Source organism: Lipomyces doorenjongii, assembly GCF_038497915.1.
Source record: "Lipomyces doorenjongii strain NRRL Y-27504 unplaced genomic scaffold V1508scaffold_106, whole genome shotgun sequence".
NCBI classification, from domain to species: domain Eukaryota; kingdom Fungi; phylum Ascomycota; class Lipomycetes; order Lipomycetales; family Lipomycetaceae; genus Lipomyces; species Lipomyces doorenjongii.
The window spans coordinates 1-21,606 of NW_027118173.1; the positions used below are offsets into that span (position 1 = coordinate 1).

At 48.3% G+C, this 21,606-nt stretch overlaps 7 protein-coding genes across 7 annotated transcripts; 3 read left to right on the forward strand and 4 right to left on the reverse strand.

The window, feature by feature from the left end:
• Positions 1-204: 204 nt before the first annotated feature.
• Positions 205-1,282, reverse strand: V1508DRAFT_426844 (HSP20-like chaperone). The gene has a single exon (XM_066941617.1). It carries the CDS (start codon positions 989-991, stop codon positions 440-442), a length of 552 nt encoding a protein of 183 aa, XP_066792720.1. The 5' UTR covers positions 992-1,282; the 3' UTR covers positions 205-439.
• Positions 1,283-2,341: 1,059 nt separating this feature from the next.
• Positions 2,342-3,795, reverse strand: V1508DRAFT_400490 (uncharacterized protein; the record flags this gene model as incomplete). Its single annotated transcript, XM_066938339.1, has 3 exons — positions 2,342-2,681; positions 2,737-3,580; positions 3,744-3,795. The coding sequence occupies 3 exons, from the start codon at positions 3,793-3,795 to the stop codon at positions 2,342-2,344; spliced, it is 1,236 nt and encodes a 411-aa protein (XP_066792721.1).
• A 4,032-nt stretch (positions 3,796-7,827) lies between these two features.
• On the forward strand, positions 7,828-10,760 carry V1508DRAFT_25251 (histidinol dehydrogenase-domain-containing protein). The gene is made up of 3 exons (XM_066936392.1): positions 7,828-9,965; positions 10,016-10,390; positions 10,445-10,760. Exons 1-3 carry the CDS (start codon positions 7,950-7,952, stop codon positions 10,658-10,660), a joined length of 2,607 nt encoding a protein of 868 aa, XP_066792722.1. The 5' UTR covers positions 7,828-7,949; the 3' UTR covers positions 10,661-10,760.
• V1508DRAFT_426854 (EAP30/Vps36 family-domain-containing protein) lies at positions 10,710-11,705 on the reverse strand. The gene has a single exon (XM_066941618.1). It carries the CDS (start codon positions 11,601-11,603, stop codon positions 10,860-10,862), a length of 744 nt encoding a protein of 247 aa, XP_066792723.1. The 5' UTR covers positions 11,604-11,705; the 3' UTR covers positions 10,710-10,859.
• A 1,601-nt stretch (positions 11,706-13,306) lies between these two features.
• Positions 13,307-15,021, forward strand: V1508DRAFT_464632 (chaperonin 10-like protein). Its single transcript, XM_066942903.1, has 2 exons — positions 13,307-13,660; positions 13,725-15,021. The coding sequence occupies exons 1-2, from the start codon at positions 13,643-13,645 to the stop codon at positions 14,772-14,774; spliced, it is 1,068 nt and encodes a 355-aa protein (XP_066792724.1). The 5' UTR covers positions 13,307-13,642; the 3' UTR covers positions 14,775-15,021.
• Positions 15,022-18,339: 3,318 nt separating this feature from the next.
• On the forward strand, positions 18,340-18,889 carry V1508DRAFT_426862 (uncharacterized protein). The gene is made up of 2 exons (XM_066941619.1): positions 18,340-18,519; positions 18,594-18,889. Exons 1-2 carry the CDS (start codon positions 18,408-18,410, stop codon positions 18,842-18,844), a joined length of 363 nt encoding a protein of 120 aa, XP_066792725.1. The 5' UTR covers positions 18,340-18,407; the 3' UTR covers positions 18,845-18,889.
• Positions 18,890-19,589: 700 nt separating this feature from the next.
• On the reverse strand, positions 19,590-21,490 carry V1508DRAFT_361314 (permease family-domain-containing protein; the record flags this gene model as incomplete). Its single annotated transcript, XM_066937178.1, has 3 exons — positions 19,590-19,799; positions 19,854-21,145; positions 21,205-21,490. 3 exons carry the CDS (start codon positions 21,488-21,490, stop codon positions 19,590-19,592), a joined length of 1,788 nt encoding a protein of 595 aa, XP_066792726.1.
• Positions 21,491-21,606: the final 116 nt, after the last annotated feature.

Consider the following 21,606-nt stretch of genomic DNA (forward strand, 5'->3'; position numbering starts at 1 on the left):
TTAAATGACTGAAGACCAAATCTCGCCGATATCGGCGAATCAAATATTTAAAGTTTAGAGGAAAGTTATGAGCAATTCATTGCCTCAAGACCATGCCTTTACCCTTACCCCATGCCCGTGACTGGTTTATTCGTGAACACCCCTAATTGCAAGTAGTTTACGATCACTTCTGGTCTTCACCTAGATTTGAATATGAATTTGATTATTTATAAATTTCCGAGCGCAGCAAACATTTGTCGCAGAGGATGAATGCGCACCAAAAAGACAACACTTATATGCACTATATTGTCGTAGCTAGTTACAACAACTCATATTATTATAGGTAGTAACCACACTATAATTGTTACTTCCCAAAAGCCATTCATCCACCATAAATCCAAGCGAATGACAATCCCGTGTTACTAAAATATTCGAACTTCAAACCCCAGTCCAAGGTGCCTTAAAGGACTGTAATTCTCTTCGTAGAAGGCGGCTTTTCTGCTTTTGGTACTTTAATCTCCAACAACCCGTTTTTCAGCGACGCGTTCACTCCCGAAGGATCGACATTGTCTGGGAACTTGAACGAACGCGAGAAATCTCCAATCACACGCTCAGTAGCCCAATAGCCGGACGTACCACGTCGCTTGCTCTTGTCACTGACGACCTCCGTGGGCGCTTCTTCTCCTTCTTGAAACTCCTTGCTGCGCTCAACGTGGCCTTTCACACGGAGCGTGTGGTTGTCAACGAACTCGATATCGAGGTTGTCCTTTTCAACCCCCGGAAGCTCGCCTTCAAGCAGGAACGCTCTTTCGGTCTCCTTAATGTCGAACGAAGGCGTAAATGTAAATACGTCGTCCGAGCCAGCTTGCTGGGACGTCTGGCTCGGGTGCCCAAAGAAGGTATTCCGCAAAGAGATTGGGCTCGACAACGGGAAGAATGGATCGTCGAAGATGGAACTGTAGAAAGTACGAGATGGACTGTGGCGGCGGCCTGAAGATCTCTGCACAGACATTGTAGCTATACGATACTTATATGAGATGTTAATTGGATTTGATGAACGATGAAGAATTGAGAATGCTCGTCGGTAGCAAGATGTCTATATATACTCTACAGGGATAGTCACGTTTGACTTCAGATTCTGGAGCGGGAACTGATGCACCCCGTCGTCAGTCCGTAATCGCAGCCATCGCACGATCTCGAGCCTTCTAGGCAATTCGCTTAACCACCTGAACACCAACTGACCCCAGGCCACGTGAAAAATCGGTCATGCGGTTGCCAAAGTCGTCCCAAATTTTATGCGGATGTATACCATCGTTGAGCGTTGCCCAACGCCGAACTCTTCTTATGTCATTGTGAGCCGCACCTGCAGCGGTCGATTACGCGAGAAGGTTACGGGGGTTTCTGATTTAGGAGCCACCATTGCATGTGCCTTGTTAGTTTCGCATGAAAAAGGGTTCAGAGGGCCATTCGGTCATGCGAGGCACCTATTGCAGTAAAGAACGCTCGATCACCTGACCGACGTTGGTTCCCCAAGCCCAATTACTCGTCCTCTTCGGTTTTCGTGAGCATTAAAGCTACGGTTAAAATGACAAGTATTGGGGGGCTCATTTGCTATCACGTGGCCAGTTTTAATTAAGTGATATAACCGCTTAGCAAACTGTGTTCAATTAATTTAACAATAAATTTATTGATACTGAGAACTGGTGCATGACATTTGATTTACCACTGGGGAGAAACTGTAACGGCTAGGCGAATAGCTGAAGCGCGACCGTGCCGCGGGTTGGGGGGCGAGCCACATTAACCGCAGCAAACATGTCAGCTTGATTATACATAGAGATCCAGATATATCATTCGCAGGATTATTAATAGTTGTTTATTATCTCTAAAAAATAAAGCTAGTAATACCAGCATATGAAGAAGATTGTCATTCCTTATCGTAGCCACTTACGACTCCTCACTCTGTTTTGTCTAGTGCCAGTCGATCAAAACCTCACCAGAAAGACACAATAGAACATATAATTAAATAATATACTGAAGAATTATAAAAAATACATATTAATGAAGACACATTAAACAAGATACAAAATGTGAGTACAAGTACAAAGATACTGTCAAAGCAACACAAACAGGTAAAAAGGATTCCAATGAGGCTCGACAATTTTCTTTAATAGATGCGTAGCGTTATTAGCGAAACTTGGTTAACAATGATGGAAACTGTTAACTCGTCCAAACACCGCTTGCCAAAAGCCAAAATATAATTTTTTATTAACATTGCAAAAAAACACCTTTGTTCCCAAGACCTCTATCAATCTTTTTTGTACACTCCATCTCCCAGTTATCTAATAAATATCTAGCCAAACATTTAGAAGATACCGAAGAAGACAGCGGCCAAAAGAGCGCTGACGGTCAAGCCAGAGGAACTGACAACAAGGTTGGGAGAAGCAGCGGATCTGGAAGTGGCTACGGAGGAAGCCGAGGAAGTACCCGAACCAGTGATGGTGCTGGCACCTGTTGCACCGGACGAAGCAGTTGCCGTGGCGCTAATGGCCACAGACGTGGTGGTTGAGGCCGCCGCACACTTGTAGTCATTGCCACGAATGCCACCTTTGGAATTCAGCGAATTGAACGACGAGCAATCGAAGTCATCATTGGAATCAATGTTGACAGCGCCGCGAACGAGAGTCAGGGACGGGAACGATGCACTAACTTCACGTTAGTATTCTTACCTTCAACTCGGGACCAGTAGTCGATACATACTTAGAGAAGTTGCCATCCAAAACGATAGCACCATTGACGGTGGCGAGATTGGGGAAGCCCGTGATGCTGGAGAGCTTAGTGTTGTTCGCAACCTGGAGACCGGAGCCACCAATAGTTGTAAGCTTGGGAAAGGAGATATTGGTGAGAGACAAGTTTTCATCGATTGAGAGCCCGCCAACGGTAGTAAGGTTAGGAGCTGAGAAAGAGCTGAAAACGTTGCTGATCAACAAGTACGAAGCGTTAACAACGGACAAAATGGGAGTGCTAACCGAAGAGACATCCTGGAACGTCAAGTTGTATGCCCATTGGAGGTAAGGAAAGCTCACTGCAGTGTTGCCGTTGAAGGAAATATCAACCTGATAGGTGGCCTCGGTCAAGCCCATCTCGATATCATTCAAGTTCAAGTTGTTGTTGATGTCGAGCTTGCTGACAGTGGTTAAGTTGATGCCAGTGAGACTGGACAGGTCAGTATCGGAGATGGTGACATCTTGACAAGAAGTGACACCGGTAGTGAAACTGAGGCCGGAAACAGCAGGAAGAGTGACCCAGTTAATGGAACCAATGGATGACAAACGGGGGAAGGAGAGGGTGTTGAGAATGGTCAACTGGGAGAGCTGGAACGTACCTCCGATTTTCTGGAGCGACGGAGCAGAAATGGAGGTTATCTGGGTGTTGTTGTTGCAGATGAGATTACCAGAGATAGTCTGGATACCATTGATGGTGGCAGTTGTCAGAGTCGGGGACAAGATGATGTCGCCACTGAAAGTAGTGCATCCGCTCAAATTATCGAGATCGCTCTGAACGTTGGCAGTAATCGAAGTCTCATTGCACACACTGGTAGCAGCTATAAAAGTAAGCAAACTATTAGCTCGCCAATGAATAAGAAATATTAAAATCGCGTCAATTGAGCTATTACAGCAACTGCATCGGTTGCCGAGAAACCATGGCAAGCCAAAGCCAACCCAGGCCGTATCATAATAGCTCACAGCAAACAAAAAAGTACGTACCGTTAACAACGCTGGCGATAGCCAATGCAGAAAGAAAAAGTTTTTGGAACATTCTGTGTCGGTGCTATTCTAAAAGACAAGCTAATATCATTAGTTATGATGACAGATTAGGCACGAGCAGTGGTCATAATAAAGGGATGAAAATAAGGATCAAAGCAAAAAGTACAACAATATACCTACCAGAATATGATGGAGATTTAGAGTGAATGAAATGATAAACAAAGGCCAGAAAAAAACAGAGATGGAATAAGGAAGACAAAGAAGGGCGTGCAGGAAGGAATTTGGAGGGAGGAGCAGGGGCAAGCGGGATAAAATGCACGGCAGGGCCGAGGACTGCCTGCGCCAGGCCGGATGTTTTGTGTATCATATGCCGTATAGAGTTTAGCAGTCATTAGCTGTATTTAGATATGCCTTGAAATAGCCTAGTGCATTGCTCATGAGACAGCTATGCGTCTCGCTGTAAGCGCATGAAAAGGCATAAGCATCAATTGCGTTTGGGCGAATATGCAGTAATAAGCTGTAACTGCGGCAATTATAGAGTTTACGCTAATTCATAGCTGCACTGCAGAAGTGCAATCGATAATTACCAAGTTCAGAATTGGCCGGGTCGAGAGACGCGCATGGAGGCAGCTGACCCAGGCCCAAAGTGGCAGCGAGGTGGGGCGGATCCACGCGTCCAGCAGGAGTAATCGCCAGATGTGGGTGCCTTAGGCGACTGCAAACGCAATAGACTCGTGGTGACTGTGCCTGTGCCTGTGCTGCTGCTCGTTCTTTGTTGTAGAAAACTTGCTGACGAGGACATGGGCTATCAGAAACCCGAGATAGGACCTTTTGCTTGGATCGACAAGCTGCAGTGCAGAATGGGTGGTGCTTAGTGGCGTCTGCTCTCTCATTCTTAGCTTGCAAATGTGCACCTAACTACATCCAGAGCAGAGGCCACTGAACATTGGACACTGGCCAGTAGGAGCAGACAGACCTCCCTCTCAGGGGCGCGCCCCGAACGCCTCCGCCTGGAAGAGTGTTTCTGAGAACACGCTCCGGTGCACACCGATGAAGTTAGCGACCGGCGATTTTTATTTGGCTTTAATCTTGTACACTTGCATATGTCAACCAGCTCCCATTCTTTGTCAACAATAATATCTCACCAGGCAGCAGAAAAAATGTGTGGCGATCGTCGCGTTCGCTTATGACTGACTGGGCTCGATAACGTGAGCGCCGCATCTCTTCAGTGCGTTTCATATCGTCCGACGACGGCTCGCAGTGCTTTTTTTAACTATTGCCTCACCGACTCGCGGTTCGACGCTCCCCAACGTACCCGACGTTACTCTGGCAACCGTTTAGTGACTCTATTTTTAGCGTTACTTCGCTCCCTGTCGGTTTTATAGAATGGCAGCAACCTGGTATCAGAGTTCCATCTTTTCGACAAATAACTACCATGTAGCAGATGCCAACACTGGCCAATCGATGAGGTCTGATCCTGGCAATGCATCTATCCCCTGGTTTATGCAGCACTCTATTGTCACCGCGTGTTCACTCAGGCCTAGGTTCATCCGTGCCAGCAGGGTATGGCTTCGATATCGTTCGTCATTCGAATGATCTTAAAGTGGAGAATCGGATCTCTTGTTCAAGTGGGTTGCTTGCTGTGTCGCCGAATAGCCTGTGTGGCGCGCCCAATGTCGTAACTCGAAGATCGACAAATATATAGATCAATAGTTCGTCTATGCGACTATCCTTTCCGACTCTAGCAGAGAGATACTGCGACGTCAACGATTAATTATGCCGCAACTGGTGCTCATAGACAAGTCATAATCGACCAGACGAGTTGAGGCGGCACTCATAATTCAAATTGTCCATGCACGTTGGCAAGTTATACACGTACCACACGTCCTTAAATAGTATTGCTTTGCTTCGTTGACAAATTGAGCCAGAAATCTCGGCTTGCTTCGGACACGTTTCATTTAAAAATAATCAATTGAATGTATGACCATAATAATTGGCTTAGACTGCAACTGCTGGGCCAGAGACAATTTTTTAACGCTAGTTAACTTTCGTCACACCTATCGCGGCAGAGTTTCGCATCAACTTTGGTTGTAACTACAGTGCCATACAAACGAAGAGAGTTGTAATGTTGGCCCCCACTTCCAACGACTGCGTAACCAAATCTTCCTTTAGATGCACAGGCAGCCTGAACTTCTGCTTGTTTCGAGAAAAAATGGGAAATAATTTTGTTGGTCGTTTCCGGGTCGCAGGCTTCAGTACTTATTTCACTTCAGAATCTTAAAGTGCTCAGACATCTTTTCTTTATATTGACTATTGGCAAAGTATCTGTGGGTCGTTGATAATGAACTTGCACCGGTGCTCTCACAAACTATAAAGTTATGATCTGGCGCAACGTCGCCTAGAGGTTTTATCACATTAGCATCCATCATCCATGATAGACAGCACCAAACTATTGGCAGACACGTAAAATTAATCTGCGCGGAATTTCCATTAGCGTAAATAGTGTCCTATAGAAAGAAACCCAAGACCGGACAGTGTCAGCTGTCAGACAACACTGCGCGTAAAACGTACAAAAATTGTCCGAGAATTCCGAAGAATGCCGAACTCGGGCCGGCCGGAAATTATTTCACGCTTGCTGATAGTTGGGTGTATGATGTAAACTTCAAGTGGCAGGTGCATGCAGGGTCCATCGCTAGCCACCGGGTAGTAACCATATCCTGCAGTTGTAACAGGTCTGTTCCACCAACGATTCCCCCGTCTCAGCTACACTATGCAATTGTCTACCAACAAAATGGTTTTTCTAATAGGTTTCAATGGGATATACATAGAGTTCAATCAATACATGATAAAACATCTGACAACACGAAGCATTCCGCCCGGTGACAAGTACGTGATTATTCTCTCTGTTTGATATCACGTTATAGACCGGCATTCATATTTAAGATTCCTTTTTTTTTACACTGTCGATTCAAGTCAGAAGACTTCAATTGTGCTTTTGACTACAAAGTTGCAACTCTGTCGGACTTCTCTACCTTTCGATGATTGTGTGTCATTTGACCGTTGTGGTTCCTGCAGCGCTAGCTCTGCTCGACAAATGCTACAACGTGAAATCATTCGCAGATGATCTCCGGACGGAGTTAATGGACGGTCTCGAGAAATGAGGTGCCCTTTGGCAGTCATTGTCTCCAGTCGGTGCATCCTTGCAAACGATTGTGGAGTTACGGCTTTACGCCAAAAAGAACCAAATAACCTCTAACTTCGCAAGACCTTTCAGATCAGGGTTTCGTCAATCAAATCCGCTGGTGAAATCGCGGTGTGGATTACCGATTTATTGATCCATACAAGGATTGATTATTCCTATGAAAGCCAAGGGAAGAACTCCAAGCTATCCGATAAGCCTACAGTGTCGAAGTAGCAACAAGAGTCGAAGTAGAAGGTTTACATGGAATTCTATAGCAAGTGTATCCCCGACTGATGCTCGTTTACAGTGGCTAGTTTTCTGTTGTCGGACGCGCGAAGAATAGTAAGTGCACCATCATATGTTACTGCGCCTCCTACAGACGGTAAGTGCTCCAAGCCGCGCTTTTATTCGCATGTATGGCGATGTTTAGCTCAATCTCACCAAATGCAAAGTACGGCGCCAACCGTTATAGTAATTGGCAAGAAAGTAGATTAGAGACATAGTTGGCATCAGTTGCGGTCCAGTCACATGACATTAAGGGCAATTTACCCTCATTTGAATGTAAAGACAAGCAAGGGTATCTCATGATGAATTTGTGAGTTTGGGAAAACCATCCGTAGCCATGAGACGCTGTTTCGTCGACACCGAACCTGATTCCCCCTACCGGAATAAAATTCTAATAGCTCACTCAGAAGGCATATTGTCATTCACATACACATTAACGTATTCTCAAAAGGGATTTGGAGCGGTTAAAAGATATCGAGGACGAGCTAGGCCCTAACCCAAGAGCTCCAGCAAATTCCCGGCTGGGCGAACGAACCTGAGCCTCATGCGGAGCTAAAAACTTGAATTGCTGGCCGTGACAAAAAAAGAGGGTACTCACGAAAGAGTCATCGGGTATCGACATTCCAAGGCCTCGACCACGATTTCGCTGTGAGACTTAAGAACAGTACAAGCATCAAGCGACTTGACCTCTATAAAGACTGTTCACTTGGCGTTTGTTGTATTCGTTCGGTGATTCAACAATGGCATTCCCATTGCTCCCTTTGTTGGCACCATCTAGTATCGCTTCGACGCCCGACTTGTCGATTGTCGGTTACACCCTTATTGGTCCTCTGTTGACTTCAGAAGATGTTGCCATTACTCAAAAATATGTTTCTAAGAACTTTGGACTGGTGGAATTCAGTGTGCAGGTGACCTCTGCTATTGAAATCGACGACATCATCGCGCTTCTAGACGCCGGTGTCGACACCGTGTTCCCTGAATCCGGCGAACAAGCTACCGCGTTACTTGAGATCGGCGTTCCGGGATCCCGAGTTGTATTCCCCGGCGAAGATTACGACGATGTCAATGGTGTGTACGTATCGTCAACTACAGCGAAGACGGAGCTAGCGACGAAACTGAGCAAATCGGTACTAGCAGATGGTACTGGGAACAAGAAGCTCTACGTGACATTTACCTCCACGCCCACGCTCGAACAGGTCAAACAAACCGTCGCATTGCCTGCAATCCCAATCATACCCGCAGAGTCACTCACAACGGACTCCGCTTCTTCGACGGGTAAGCTGTCCGTGGCGGCCATTTTCACCAGCGCATTGAACACTGACCGATCGGACGGATACTTTTCCACACTCGTCGTCGACACTCTGGGCGTCGCCCTCGGTCTCGTGTACTCATCTGAAGAGTCTATTGCAGAGGCAATCAAATCCCGCGCTGGTGTGTATCAATCCCGCAAGCGCGGCTTGTGGTTCAAGGGTGCGACCTCCGGCGCCGTTCAGACGCTCGTCAGACTCGAACTTGATTGCGACGGTGACTGCATCAAGTTTGTCGTCCAGCAGGCCGGCAAAGGATTCTGCCATCTCGACACAACGACATGCTTTGGCAACTCGGGTGGTGTGATGGCGTTGGAACGCACTTTGGTCTCCAGACTTGAGAATTCTCCCGCTGGATCATACACCCGTCGTCTATTTAGCGATGACAAGTTGTTGTCGGCAAAAATTATGGAGGAGGCGGAGGAGCTGACGACCGCGAAGACGAAGGGTGAGGTCGCCTGGGAGTTTGCGGATCTGCTTTATTTCGGTATGACAAAGGCTGTGCAGGCTGGCGTTTCGTGGACAGATGTTGAGCGGAATCTGGATTCCAAGGCGAAGAAAATTACTCGGAGGAGAGGTGATGCTAAGCAGAAGTGGATCGATGCTGCAACGAAGACCGAGGAGGCGTCGGAGAAACCAGTCCTGAAGACGGAGAGCATTAACGGTTCCCGCAATACCACTGATGCTGCTAAGGAAGCGGCCAAAGAAAAGACCGGACGCATTCAACTTGCCCGAGTAGATGTTTCCAAGATCTCATCGTACGAACTGACGGATCTACTGCGCCGGCCAGCTCAAAAGAACGCCAATATTATGAACCTTATCGGTCCTATCGTCGAAGCTGTTCGTACTCGTGGTGATGCCGCGTTGCTCGAGTTCACAGCCAAGTTCGAGAAGGCCAAGCTTGATTCACCCGTCCTAAAGGCGCCATTCCCCCCCGAACTCATGGAGCTCGACCAGGAAACAAAAGACGCCATTGATCTCTCGTTCGAAAACGTGAGAAAATTCCACGCTGGCCAGCTTGAAAGCGCACCACTTGTTGTGGAGACAGTTCCGGGCGTTGTCTGCTCCCGATTTTCGAGACCGATCGAGAGCGTCGGCCTCTACGTCCCTGGTGGTACCGCAATCCTTCCGTCAACTGCATTGATGTTGGGTGTTCCTGCTCTAGTTGCCGGATGCAAGAACATTGTTCTCGCCTCTCCGCCTCGATCAGACGGTACGTTGACTCCTGAAGTTGTCTACGTTGCCCACAAGGTCGGTGCTGCTGCGATCGTTCTTGCTGGTGGTGCTCAGGCTGTTGCTGCCATGGCGTATGGTACCGAGAGCGTGCCCAAGGTCAACAAAATTCTTGGTCCCGGAAATCAGTTTGTCACTGCCGCGAAGATGCTGGTCCAGAACGACACGTCAGCGCTTGTCAGTATCGACATGCCTGCTGGTCCATCCGAAGTTTTGGTAAGCTCCACAACACTCTCATGTATGAATCCGAATGCTAATGTGCGCAGGTTGTTGCGGACAAGAAAGCCAACCCCGCATTCGTCGCGTCTGATCTACTTTCTCAGGCCGAGCACGGAGTTGACTCCCAGGTCATCCTCATCGGTGTCGACTTGAACGAGGCCGAACTTCAGGCAATTGAAGACGAAGTCCATGAGCAAGCGATGCGCCTGCCGCGAGTCGACATTGTTCGCGGTGCCATCGCCCATTCGCGGACGTTTCAAGTCAAGACGGTCGAGGAAGCTATTGCGCTCAGCAACAAGTACGCGCCGGAGCACTTGATTCTGCAGTTGGAAAATGCGAGCAAGTATGTAGACTTGGTGCAGCACGCTGGTAGTGTTTTTGTCGGTGCTTGGAGTCCTGAGTCGTGCGGTGACTATTCTAGTGTATGTTTCAGTTCGCTGGTATGATGTGAAATGGAGATACTGATTCGGTTATAGGGAACTAATCACACACTGCCAACTTATGGCTATGCGACCGTGTACTCCGGTGTCAATACTCACAGCTTCATGAAGCATTTGACAAGCCAAGAACTTACGCCTGAAGGTCTGAAGACGATCGGTGGAGCAGTTGTCCGGTTAGCTACTGTCGAGGGTCTTGACGCGCACGGAAACGCTGTTAGAGTCAGATTAGAGCACCTTGCCAAGGAGCAGTAAGGAATCGTCCGTGCCAAGTACGGAATATAAGATTGTTATTGTTTAGTTACTCCTTGTTTTTGTGTGTCGTAGACAGATTTACGCATAATGCATTGCCTCCTTGATATATGTACTATAAATGCAATTCCTACTGCCAAAATCCAAGCGCCAAACCTTATCCAGCCAAACAAATGCCAATCGATGATAAACACAATTCGGATCATTGCCTAATCCACGACGGCGTCCAATACTCCTTCGGTCGCGCATGCTCATCTACCCAAACTAAACCAGATGCGACTAGATCGTCCAGAACCGCTATACATCTAGCAGTCTCCCAAGCTAAATTATCTCTTAATATTGGCACGGAGATGTAGCCCAACGCTTGTGTAGCCTCTATGGCAACAGCCTGGTCCCTGCTCAATTCTTGAGGCACGCTCCGTATAAAGTCTTTGTTCGCTAATCTAACTATTCCAAACCCATGACCGAGCGGCGCAAGTGTGTTGACCGCGCGGACGATATCTTCCTGTGAGACAGGCGGTCGTCCAGGCACGCTGTTTATCCGCCCTTTGACGTCCTCAACAAGCATCAACCCACCATTCACATCCCTTGCCCGTCTGCAAATTTCGATAATCCTGACCGCAAGCTCAAAAAAGAAGTCATTCACATCGCTGCCCAGCAACTCAGCCCAAAACGAGCCTTTCTTATTCGCGCTGGAGCTCGCAAGCGGGTCGACACCGATTGCGGAGCACATTTTCACAAACTCGGATCGAAATACGGGGTCTGACCGGATCTCGTCTGCGTGCGATTGTGCGAATTTTTTGAGCGCGGCTTGAAATGTCAGGAGCTGGTCTGTCAGCTCCGAAATATGTGTTTGTAGGATAGTGCTACCGAGGTCGGAATATTGCTGTGCCGTGCGCTGATGGTTGTCAAAGGCCGCGAGACCAACTCCACGGCGCATTGTCATGTTTGATAATTAAGCGGTCGCGGGCTGTGTATTGTGGTAATCGCACCTTGGTGAGAATCGCTTATCAGATGTCCATCTCGTGATGCACCCACAACTGTGAACACACCGAGAAGTGGGACGTTGTCATATGTGTAAGCGGACATGGCGCATGCAATTGCAGCATCAAATGCCACTGCTCTGATCTCTGTACGCCACATTCACGCAAAGCTTGGAGAGTTGCGACCTCATCCAAGCGAATGAGATGAGCCTACGGGCCAAGGCATGTGACAGACGGTAGGGTAAAAGTCCAAATTACCACAGGGCACCTATATAGCACGAGAAGGTTAGGGTTATCCAATTTACCCGTCACGAATGCACACTTGCTTGTATTAGACGGCCGACCAGGCGGGTCCCTCCTTCTCCGGGTCCTCGCGCGCACTCCTTTGAACGCGCTGTAAGTGACGGCTTTGTAAGGTTAGATGACCAGCGTCAAGTTGTTGTTCCCCCGAGGACCTTAACGTTTCTGTTGTGCGTTGTGGCGGGCGTGCCGCAACTGGTCTACAACGAGACGGCCATGGTGCGAAGCCACTTCCGAGCCATGCACAAAGTGTCTGTCGCGGCTGGAAATGGCCGCATGGGTGGACCTCGCCAGGGGAGAAGAGGAGTGTTCCTGGTGCGTCATGCGCTGCAGCAAGAGGAAGGGCGTGAGTCAGATGGTGACTCAGTGTTAAGGTCCGGGAAGTACTACCAGTCTCCGTCGAAGCCTTGAGGTCTGCTGGGGAGGGCGTGATTGGCGAGATGGCGGTAGAGTGAACCCTTGGCCTTTTCTTTCGTTTTTGTTTTTGTTTGTTTGTGGTTTTGGTTCATGGTTTCTGACTTTTGTTTTTGAATTTGTTGGGTTTTTTTAGCTTTTGGAGGGTATATATATGATTATGTAGTAATAAGCTATGGTGTTCGAAAATGTAAATATTATTTTTATGTCAATCCGAATTAAGGTTCGCATCAAAAGTCTGTCAGACGTATTGTTATTATTCTTGATTGTTAATCTTCGTTCCCGTTATTTATCTACCCGTTCGTTGTCTGTTCCTGGGTTATTATTATCGATCTGTAGCTATGTCTCCCCCGTCGGCTCTAATCGCTAAGTCGACGCTTAATCAGTTCACAGTGAAAATGACAGTATACGTAGGCTGCTCGGAAATCGGAGGTGCTTTCCAACGCTCATCCCATAGACGTGTCTCTGTCGAAGATGGGATTACTGTGGGGTACCATGCTCTCATGCTGTTGCCGCAATTAGTTTTGCGAGACGAGACATTATAGACTTTGTCAAAGACCATTTAAAGGTCGATAAGAAAGGAGATTTTCAAGGAGGGAGATTGAAGCAATGTTTAGCGCAGATTAAATATTGTTCTTAATATCACGATGTTGGGTGCAGAGGTACATTCGAGGTATTATTTTGGACAATTTACCCAAAAATGTTATATCGGCTATTTTTTGGAGACTTACATAGACGTGCCCTAACCCAAGGCGACTGTTTGGGATATTATCCCGCTCAGGAATGGCAGCAACCTGGGCGGAATGAGAGTCCGAAGTAGAAGTGTATCCGATAACAACCGTTAGGCGCACAACATTCTGCTCTTTGGTTGCTAGATTGAGGCTGATGGGGTGAGAGGCGCCAGAGTTGAGCCATCTTCGCGAGGGCCGCACCGCGACCGTTTCTACTTCAGGGCCAAGACAGATTTGCAGAAAACAGAAAATGGCAGTTGGCGGTTCCTTATGCTGGCATCTCGAGGCACGGAACAGGCTGATCCGTTACAATTACGCGTGCGGCGTTCTGGGGGATTGTATTAGGTGGGGGTAGACGTAGAGTGGCAGTTATGGATTAGCCTAAAGCGGACATGCGCCCGATGCGTGGGTGGGGAAAATAGGCACGCCTGACAGAAAGATTTGCCAGCCCCGCGCTCTTTATTAAGGCTTCCTCCCCCTTTAGATGCTCTACTGCTCTTACAGACAAAGTCTTATTGTATTGTCGATCTCGAATCAATTGCAATTCCCCGATCAGAATGACTCTCACTGGCGAAGTTAGTACCGTTTCTGCAAGTGTGATCAGTGATCCGAGAACGATGAGCTAATGGTAGCCGACAGAACCCTTCCTTTGTTTTGCAGAAGGTGAATGAGGTTTCGTTCGAAGAGCGACCAATCCCTGCGCTCTCCAGTCCGAAAGATGTCCGGATCGAGATCAAACAGACTGGTATCTGCGGCTCGGACGTCCATTACTACACCCACGGCGCCATTGGTTCCTTTATCGTCAAGTCTCCAATGGTCCTTGGACACGAATCCGCCGGAATTGTCGCTGAGGTAGGCTCTGGTGTTACCAGCCTGAAGGTCGGAGACCGAGTTGCTCTTGAGCCAGGTATTCCATGCCGCTACTGCGACCACTGTAAGGGCGGCCAGTACAACTTGTGTGCCGATATGAAGTTCGCGGCCACTCCCCCATACGACGGTACTCTCTGCCGCTACTACGTTCTTCCCGAGGACTTCTGCGTCAAGCTCCCTGACACTGTGTCGCTCGAGGAGGGCGCCCTCGTTGAGCCCCTCTCTGTCGCCGTCCATGTCTCAAAGCTCGCCAAGATCACGCCGGGTTCGTCAGTCATCGTCTTCGGCGCAGGTCCTGTCGGTCTCCTTTGCTGTGCTGTCGCGAAGGCATTTGGAGCGACCACTGTCACCGCCGTCGATCTCGTTCAGACTCGTCTTGACCTCGCCAAAGAAGTAGCAGCTACGCACTGTTTCATACCCACCAAGGGCGATTCCGCTGCTGAGAGCGCTGCCAAGGTCAAAGAGCTCCTTGGCGGTAAGGCGCCTCAATTCGCCATTGATGCTTCCGGTGCCGCCGCCTCGGTCAATACCGCAATTCACGTCCTTGGTCAAGGCGGAACATACGTCCAGGCCGGCATGGGTGCTCCTGAAATTACCTTCCCGATCACTGAATTTACCGTCAAAGAGCTGACCGCGCATGGCAGTTTCCGGTACGGTCCCGGTGATTACCAGCTTGCTGTCGAGTTGGTTGCCAGCGGCATGGTCGATGTCAAAAAACTCATTACCCATCGCGTCAAGTTTGAGGAGGCCGAGGAGGCGTTCAAGCTTGTGGTTAAGGGACAGGGCGTCAAGATTCTCATCGGCGGTCCCTCGGTTTAAGTAGTGGGATCAATATATCATCTATGTGAAGTTTTGTTTATGGCTATTTTGAAAAGTTTGAGTTAAGTTTGTGACTGAAGGGACGTAAGGCGTTGGTGAGTTTATGTTTGTGTTAATTTATAGTGATATTTGTACTATATATGATGTGCGTGCTGCACAAATTAGTATGACACGTAATTTTATGTTGAGTTTTTGGCTACCGTTGGTAGGAAACGACAGAAGCGTGTCACTATCCACCCGTTTTGGTATAGACTACATGCCTCTGAGCAGAGAGACTGACGCCATGTTCGAGACTTGAACCATGTCAGCTGTTAACAGGTTGAAAAGCTATCATGTTTTTCTGACTTGTGATAATATGACCTCCCATATAACACGATCAGTATAGATGCAACGCTTCGTAGACTAAATGAATCTACTCAAGATGATTTCACTATCATGACATGATTCCAAGCTCACATGTCCTTGCAGCAAGCTACTCATTGCCGCGTTTCAAAGACCCAGCTCGGCGTGACTTCGAAGTCCGTCTCCCGGATGACAACGACCGAATAAACAATATAGATAGTCTCGTGAAATCGTAGCATTTTTAACTCACTGTATCTACAGATCGATTGATCCGGATAAGATCAGTCTGTGATACGACTTTCTGCGTTCACCCTAATTGTTCTCTACTGTTGTTCTCGTTGGTCGCTTTGGTGACAGGTAGCGACACCCATTGTAGCAGAGGAGGCGGTGCGGCGCGAGTTGGTTTCCCCAAAACCAATGGAAATCGGCAAACTGCCTGGCACTAATGTGCGCAGTTAGCAGCAATACAGAGCTCTTCAATGCTACCACATAATGTAACAGGCAGTACGGTCTAACTACTGTGGCGCCATCCACGCGCAGTGATTAAGACTGGCTCTTACGGCGTCCCCTACCATCCTATTGCATTTGCGCAAACCATTGGTCATTCCGCTAGGTGTCCACGCAAAGTCTTTCAAAGTAATATCTCGGCATCCCATTATGGGTGTCACTTACCCCGCCACGATTAGTAATCAGTTCAGGCGGATTCATCCAACAATATCGCTCTTGCGACCAGCGGCAGACACGAGCGTTCGCACGCCGCCAGTTACCGGGTACTTCGAAATTTCCTTACCTTCCCCCAGAAAGGTGAGACTCGGTCATACTCCGTCGACTCCTCCGAACAGCGATCTTAGCGACAGCTCCGACACCGATGATGTCTCCGTTGTCGCACCTCCGGGGGCTCCTCTTCTCCGCTTGCGCGTCAGGCTGGAAAACAACAACCAGACCTCTTATCTCGCCTGCGGCAAGTTGGAAAAGCCCGAGAACTGCAGTTCCACGTCCGACAGTGATACTGGCAGTGACGGTGTCAGAATCGATACGTCTCCTGTCACCTCTCCTGAGCCTGACCCGGAAGAGTTACCACGGATTAGGCATTCCTTCGACAATTTTGACGACGGCCACCGGGATTCGAATGTTTTGGGGAAAGCATCTCTATTCTAGACGATCTACCTGGGTTGCTGTACCTGTGTTGCTGTTCTCGTTCATCTGCAGTTCATGTCATTCCATGTCTTCTTGCATATTCCTAATCTTGTGTGAGAAACTGGATTACTGGGTGCCGAAATGAGTGGATTGAATATGCTGAAAGCGTGGTGATCCAGGCTACATAGAGAACATCATACTGTCGGCAAAGTAGCCTTCGTATTCCCGACCCTGAACGATCAACAATCGCCTGTCCACTGTTATTACAGCGTTCTTGCACTTGATTAGTTATACTGTTGCATCCTGCCCGTTGCCATTATTGCTTAATTTTGCTGCGTTGTGCGGGTCAACTGTTGTTTAGCATTCTTGAACCGTATTAATCTTTGTTTATCGTTACGTCGCATTCGCATCACTTGTTTTGCACTTTGTTCTGAGTCAGGAAATATCTTGCATTGGTTCCGAGCTTGTCAATTTTCTGGATCTTGGAAAGTATTAGAATGGGATACTACGTATCTTAATAAAATCACTACTATTACTGTCCTTGCTCAGTCGTGTATTGCGTTTTAGTTGGACGATGTCATCGAAAACCATTGTGTGTTCGTACGGGTTGGAAATAACGTACGTGAAAAAAGGAGCATAAATATTAATTACTACTATGTCATGTCATTCGGCAATGAAACTTATCTAGACGGTTCCAGGTACTTATCCTCGTGACGCTTACATGTCCGAAAATATTCAACTTCTGGCGAGCTCTGCAACGCAGATGTCCCATATCCAGTAATCTATGTCGTTCTGAACATTTCCAATCCTATAGGTACCATACATTACATGACGTTGCCACTCATCACTTGTCGATGGTATTATTCCATTAATCGTTGCCCATGATTCAAAATATGGAGAGTAGTTGTCACCCAATACCATATATATCATGTTGTCGTCAGCAACTCCCAAATGTCTTCTTTTTTCTACTAGTAGTCCTATATCGCCTAACGCTCTCGAAATATTAATCCCTGCTGAATTAATCTAGTAGCAATCCAGTTACAGGCACAGAACAACTGCGCCGACGAGAGCCGATCAAGGGAGTCTACACAGTCGCGTATAAGAACTGATAGAAATGTAACGCTGTCCCATAGCCAGTCACTGCTCCTGTCAAACACCCCAATACCACGCTCTAGTCTACTCGCGTCGTCGTGCACTATTAGATCAGTCGTGTTTATGGGAGCGACTCACCTTTGATACAACTAATAGCTTCTGGTATTGCATTAACGCCAGGTCTCATTTTGACAAACATATCGTCATTGGAGGCCCACGAAGATCCAACCAGAACCGCCGTCAGAACGCCTAGTGACGCCAATTATCCGAGTAGCCACTTCATTGTCTCGTTTCTGTTACCCCGACAATGTTTTTAACGACTCAGATGTACTAAAACACAACCAGTTGACGAATCCCTAACTAATATCACCGCTAGTGCCTGCCATTCCGTAGAAAACAGCAGCTAAAGCCGCATATATTTTGATGGCGCAAGACTCCTATCCTGATCGACTAGGCTGACAAGTTCCTGTTAATTAACATTATTGGAAAGAAGGGGATGTAAGATATAGCGACCAGGTGTGTTCGATCTACCCATTTAAATGGGTATCCCGAGAACCCATGCGTACTTTTGCAGATACGTGCGCCATCTAGGCGGTTCAATCTGAACTTGACTGAGGATGACGACGCTCATGGGTTCACGTAGCGCCGAGCGGCTACTGCTGAGGCGGCGCAAGACGGAAGTCATTAAGACAGGATATTCTCGGCGACGTCGAGTACACTCTTGAGTAAATAGTCAGGACATGTACCTGGAAGGTATAGCTATTGACGATTGGATGATACGACATGCTGTTGAAGCTGTGAGAAGAGTCTACAAGGATGATGGTGTGGTGGAAGATTCCTCTTGCCGAAACAAACAGCCCTGGTTCAAGGAAATATGGAAGAAAGATTTTGGCAGGAACATCGGGGTTTGGATGGGATGCAGAAGAAGAGTTATTCAAGGCTGATAAGGGTGTCTAGCCAAGGTTGTTATCAAATGCGAAACTATGTAGATAGTTTTACTAACGATATAGACCTATAAAAAATCTCAGATGGCATATGAACAATGTTCTACACTTCCAGGACATGCTCCGGGAGATACTCGATGGTGCCCAAGCTGCGGGACAAAGGACATTATCAGTATATTGGAATAGCCCGGCCACTCCAAATATTGACCCCGCCCTGGCCGAGAAGCAGGGTTATCTGATCGGCACCAAGAGGCTATATAAAAGCAGAAGGCTAATATCGCACAAGCTGTTACCAGTATGGTAGATGAACTGCGCCGCTCTCGTGCGGCAAAGCAGTATCAAAAGACGGTCCAGGAAACAGCAATTGATATCTTGTATAGAGACTATGAGACTAGGCTGGATACGGATGCATTTGTTGAAGCAATTAATGTCCTAGAGTCTGAAAGCAAAGCCCGTATAATTACGAGGCTTAAAGCAGATGAGAAGCGAGATCGGTGGTTCGAGGTAGCCATTGGTACAGAGGTATTTCCGCTGTATCAGACAGAATGTACTTAAATGTAATTAGATAGCTGGAATTTATGAACGACTTTTCTTATTATATATTGTCTCCAATTCCGTCATGACTCCGTAAATACCGCAGGTAGTCATTCCACATTCTGTCTGCTAATTGATCCCTGAACTAGTCCATTGATTTTGAAGAGCTTTCGATATTAGAAGTGGTCGGAATTACAGGCTGGATATATTCCTTCCCCTCCATCTCCGGGTCACATTCGAGCAATTCGTCGGCACGCTCACCATCCTGAAGTCGAATAAAGTTGTGTAGAGCTGTGAGGACAAGAACAATTCGAACCTGTGTATCGATCGAGTATTCGGAGCCATGTACTACCTTGCATTTCTACTTCAAGACTCTGAATATACGCTCGATAACATTTCTTGACGCGGCGGTAAACCTTCCTTCAGCCCGTCCTTTCGGACCCAGGTTAAGTGCTACGACTATTCCGACTTTTTCGGACACTGTCCTCTGACCCTTCCGCTGCGGACTGAAACCAGATGAGCTGGCCTCTGTGCCCAAGATCGTTAGGGCCACTTGTTCGCAGCCATGAATGCCTATTCTACGGCGGCTAAGTGTGAGGCGATTTGTAGAAGATGATTATATCGCCTTCGATTATGGTGAACATATTCATTACTAGTCCGCACCCAATGAAACTTTTGTATGTTCCAAATCCGACGTGCAAAACTCCCACGGAAAAATCACAAATGCAAATTTTACTCCAAATTCAATAACACATATTCCAACAAATCAATTTATTTGCTTCTGTTTGGAGCTCTTGGCTGAGGTCTCAGACTGGACTTCAAGAAGAATCGCTCCATGGCCAGCCGCAGCTTGGTCGGTGCTGCTATTCGCCTCGATGATTTTTGCGCCCTCGGCCTCGTCTGCTTCCCAGAATCGTCTCTTGCGGTGGACCACGAGCCGTACCATCCAAGGCGGCAAGAATACCATGGCTACGCCCTTGACGCCTTTGGGTTCGGTGGCGGCGTCCGGCAAGCCATCGCCATCATCGACCATGGCCATGCGCCAGGACCAGCCGTCGCGTTTGTGATAGTTGTCGGGCACGATGCGGCCATTTGTAAGCTTGTCAAGGACATGGGCGAAGGTGTTGAGGATCATGAAGGTGATGATGCCGGCGATGAGACCATATGCGATTGAGTAGGTGAAGGGCATGACCGCGATGGTCAGGAAAGCCGGAATGGCGTCGCCGAAGTATGACCAGTTAATTTCGGCAACGGAGGACATCATCATCGATCCAACAATGATCAAGGTCGAGCCGGTGGCCCACGGTGGAATAGAGGCGAAGATGGGGGCGAAGAAGAGTGAGATGAAGAAGCAAATACCAGTGACCATGGCCGTGATACCGGTCTTGCCGCCTTCCGAAATCCCGGCGCCGGATTCGATATATGCGGTCACGGGCGGAGTTCCGAACAGAGAGCCAATGACAATGCCGCCCGCGTCAACGATGTAGGCGGTGGCAGAGCCCTCAAAGTCTCCGGTGCGCTTATCCATCAGTCCCGCAAACTTGGCCATGGAGTAGAGAGTACCAGTAGTGTCGAGGATGTCGACGTACAAGAACGTGACTAGCGCGAGCCAGAACTGGCCAGAACCGCCCGGGATGGAGGAGACGTTCCATTCCTGAGCGGTGAGGATCTTCTCGATCTTGTGGAACGCGACAACGTTCTTGAAGAAGTCGAATCGGGACTGACCTGCCTCGTTGTATGGGAAGTAAGTAACGTCCGTCGTACGTGGCCAGGAGATGATGGAGACAAGAGCAATACCAGCGATGATGGCACCCTTCACACGGTAAAGCATGAGCAGCGCAGTGACGAACCCACCGCAGAATATGCCGAGCCACATGGTTTTGGAGGTCATCTTGTGGTGCGAACAAAGCTCGGCGTCACCCGCGTACTGGGTGTCGCAGCCAGAGAGGTCAACCGGAGTTGCGGTAGCACCAGTGATGACGCCAAGACCAGCAGAGCCATAGAGACCGATGATGGTCAAGTACAATCCAATACCAGCACCAGTAGCGAGCTTGATGGATGTTGGAATGGCGCGCGCAAGCCACTGCCGAATACCGAGAATCGAGAGACCGATGAAGATCCACCCTTCGACAAAGACGGCGGTGACAGCAAGCGGGAAAGAAACTGAGCCGGAGCCGTGGTAGCCAACGACCTGGTAGGCGAAGTAGGCGTTTAACCCCATACCCGGAGCAAGGCCAATCGGCATGTTGGCAAAGAGACCCATGCAGAACGTTGTGAGGGCGGCGATAGCAGCGGTCGCTGTGACTAAGTCACGTTTGACGACTATTGCAAAGTTAGCAGGGCAAAGGGCGACCTTAATTGGATAAGAAAACTTCGCGGACCTTCAACACAAGCGAGGTAGTCTGTATCATTGTCGCAAACAGGATCGTCAGCGGTTCCAGGACAGACACAAGTGCCGCCGGAGTCAGACGCGATGGATGCGTTGACGGCAATAATGTAGGCCATGGCGAAGAAAGTTGCGAGCCCGGCACGGATTTCAGTGGTGAATTTGGACCCCACGCGTTCTCGCTTCGCGCCGGAGCCTTCGAGGCGGTGCCACTTCCCGAAGCGGGACCTGGCGACCAAGAGGTTGAGAGCATGGAGTCGGTCATTGACATTTGGGCCCATTGTGTCACTGGGAAGTTAGGAAAGAGCTGACTAGAAAGTGGATGTTGAAACACAGGAAACTAAGGGTGTGTGCACACGCAGAGCAGACAGACAGGGACAGGATGATCTTCTTATGG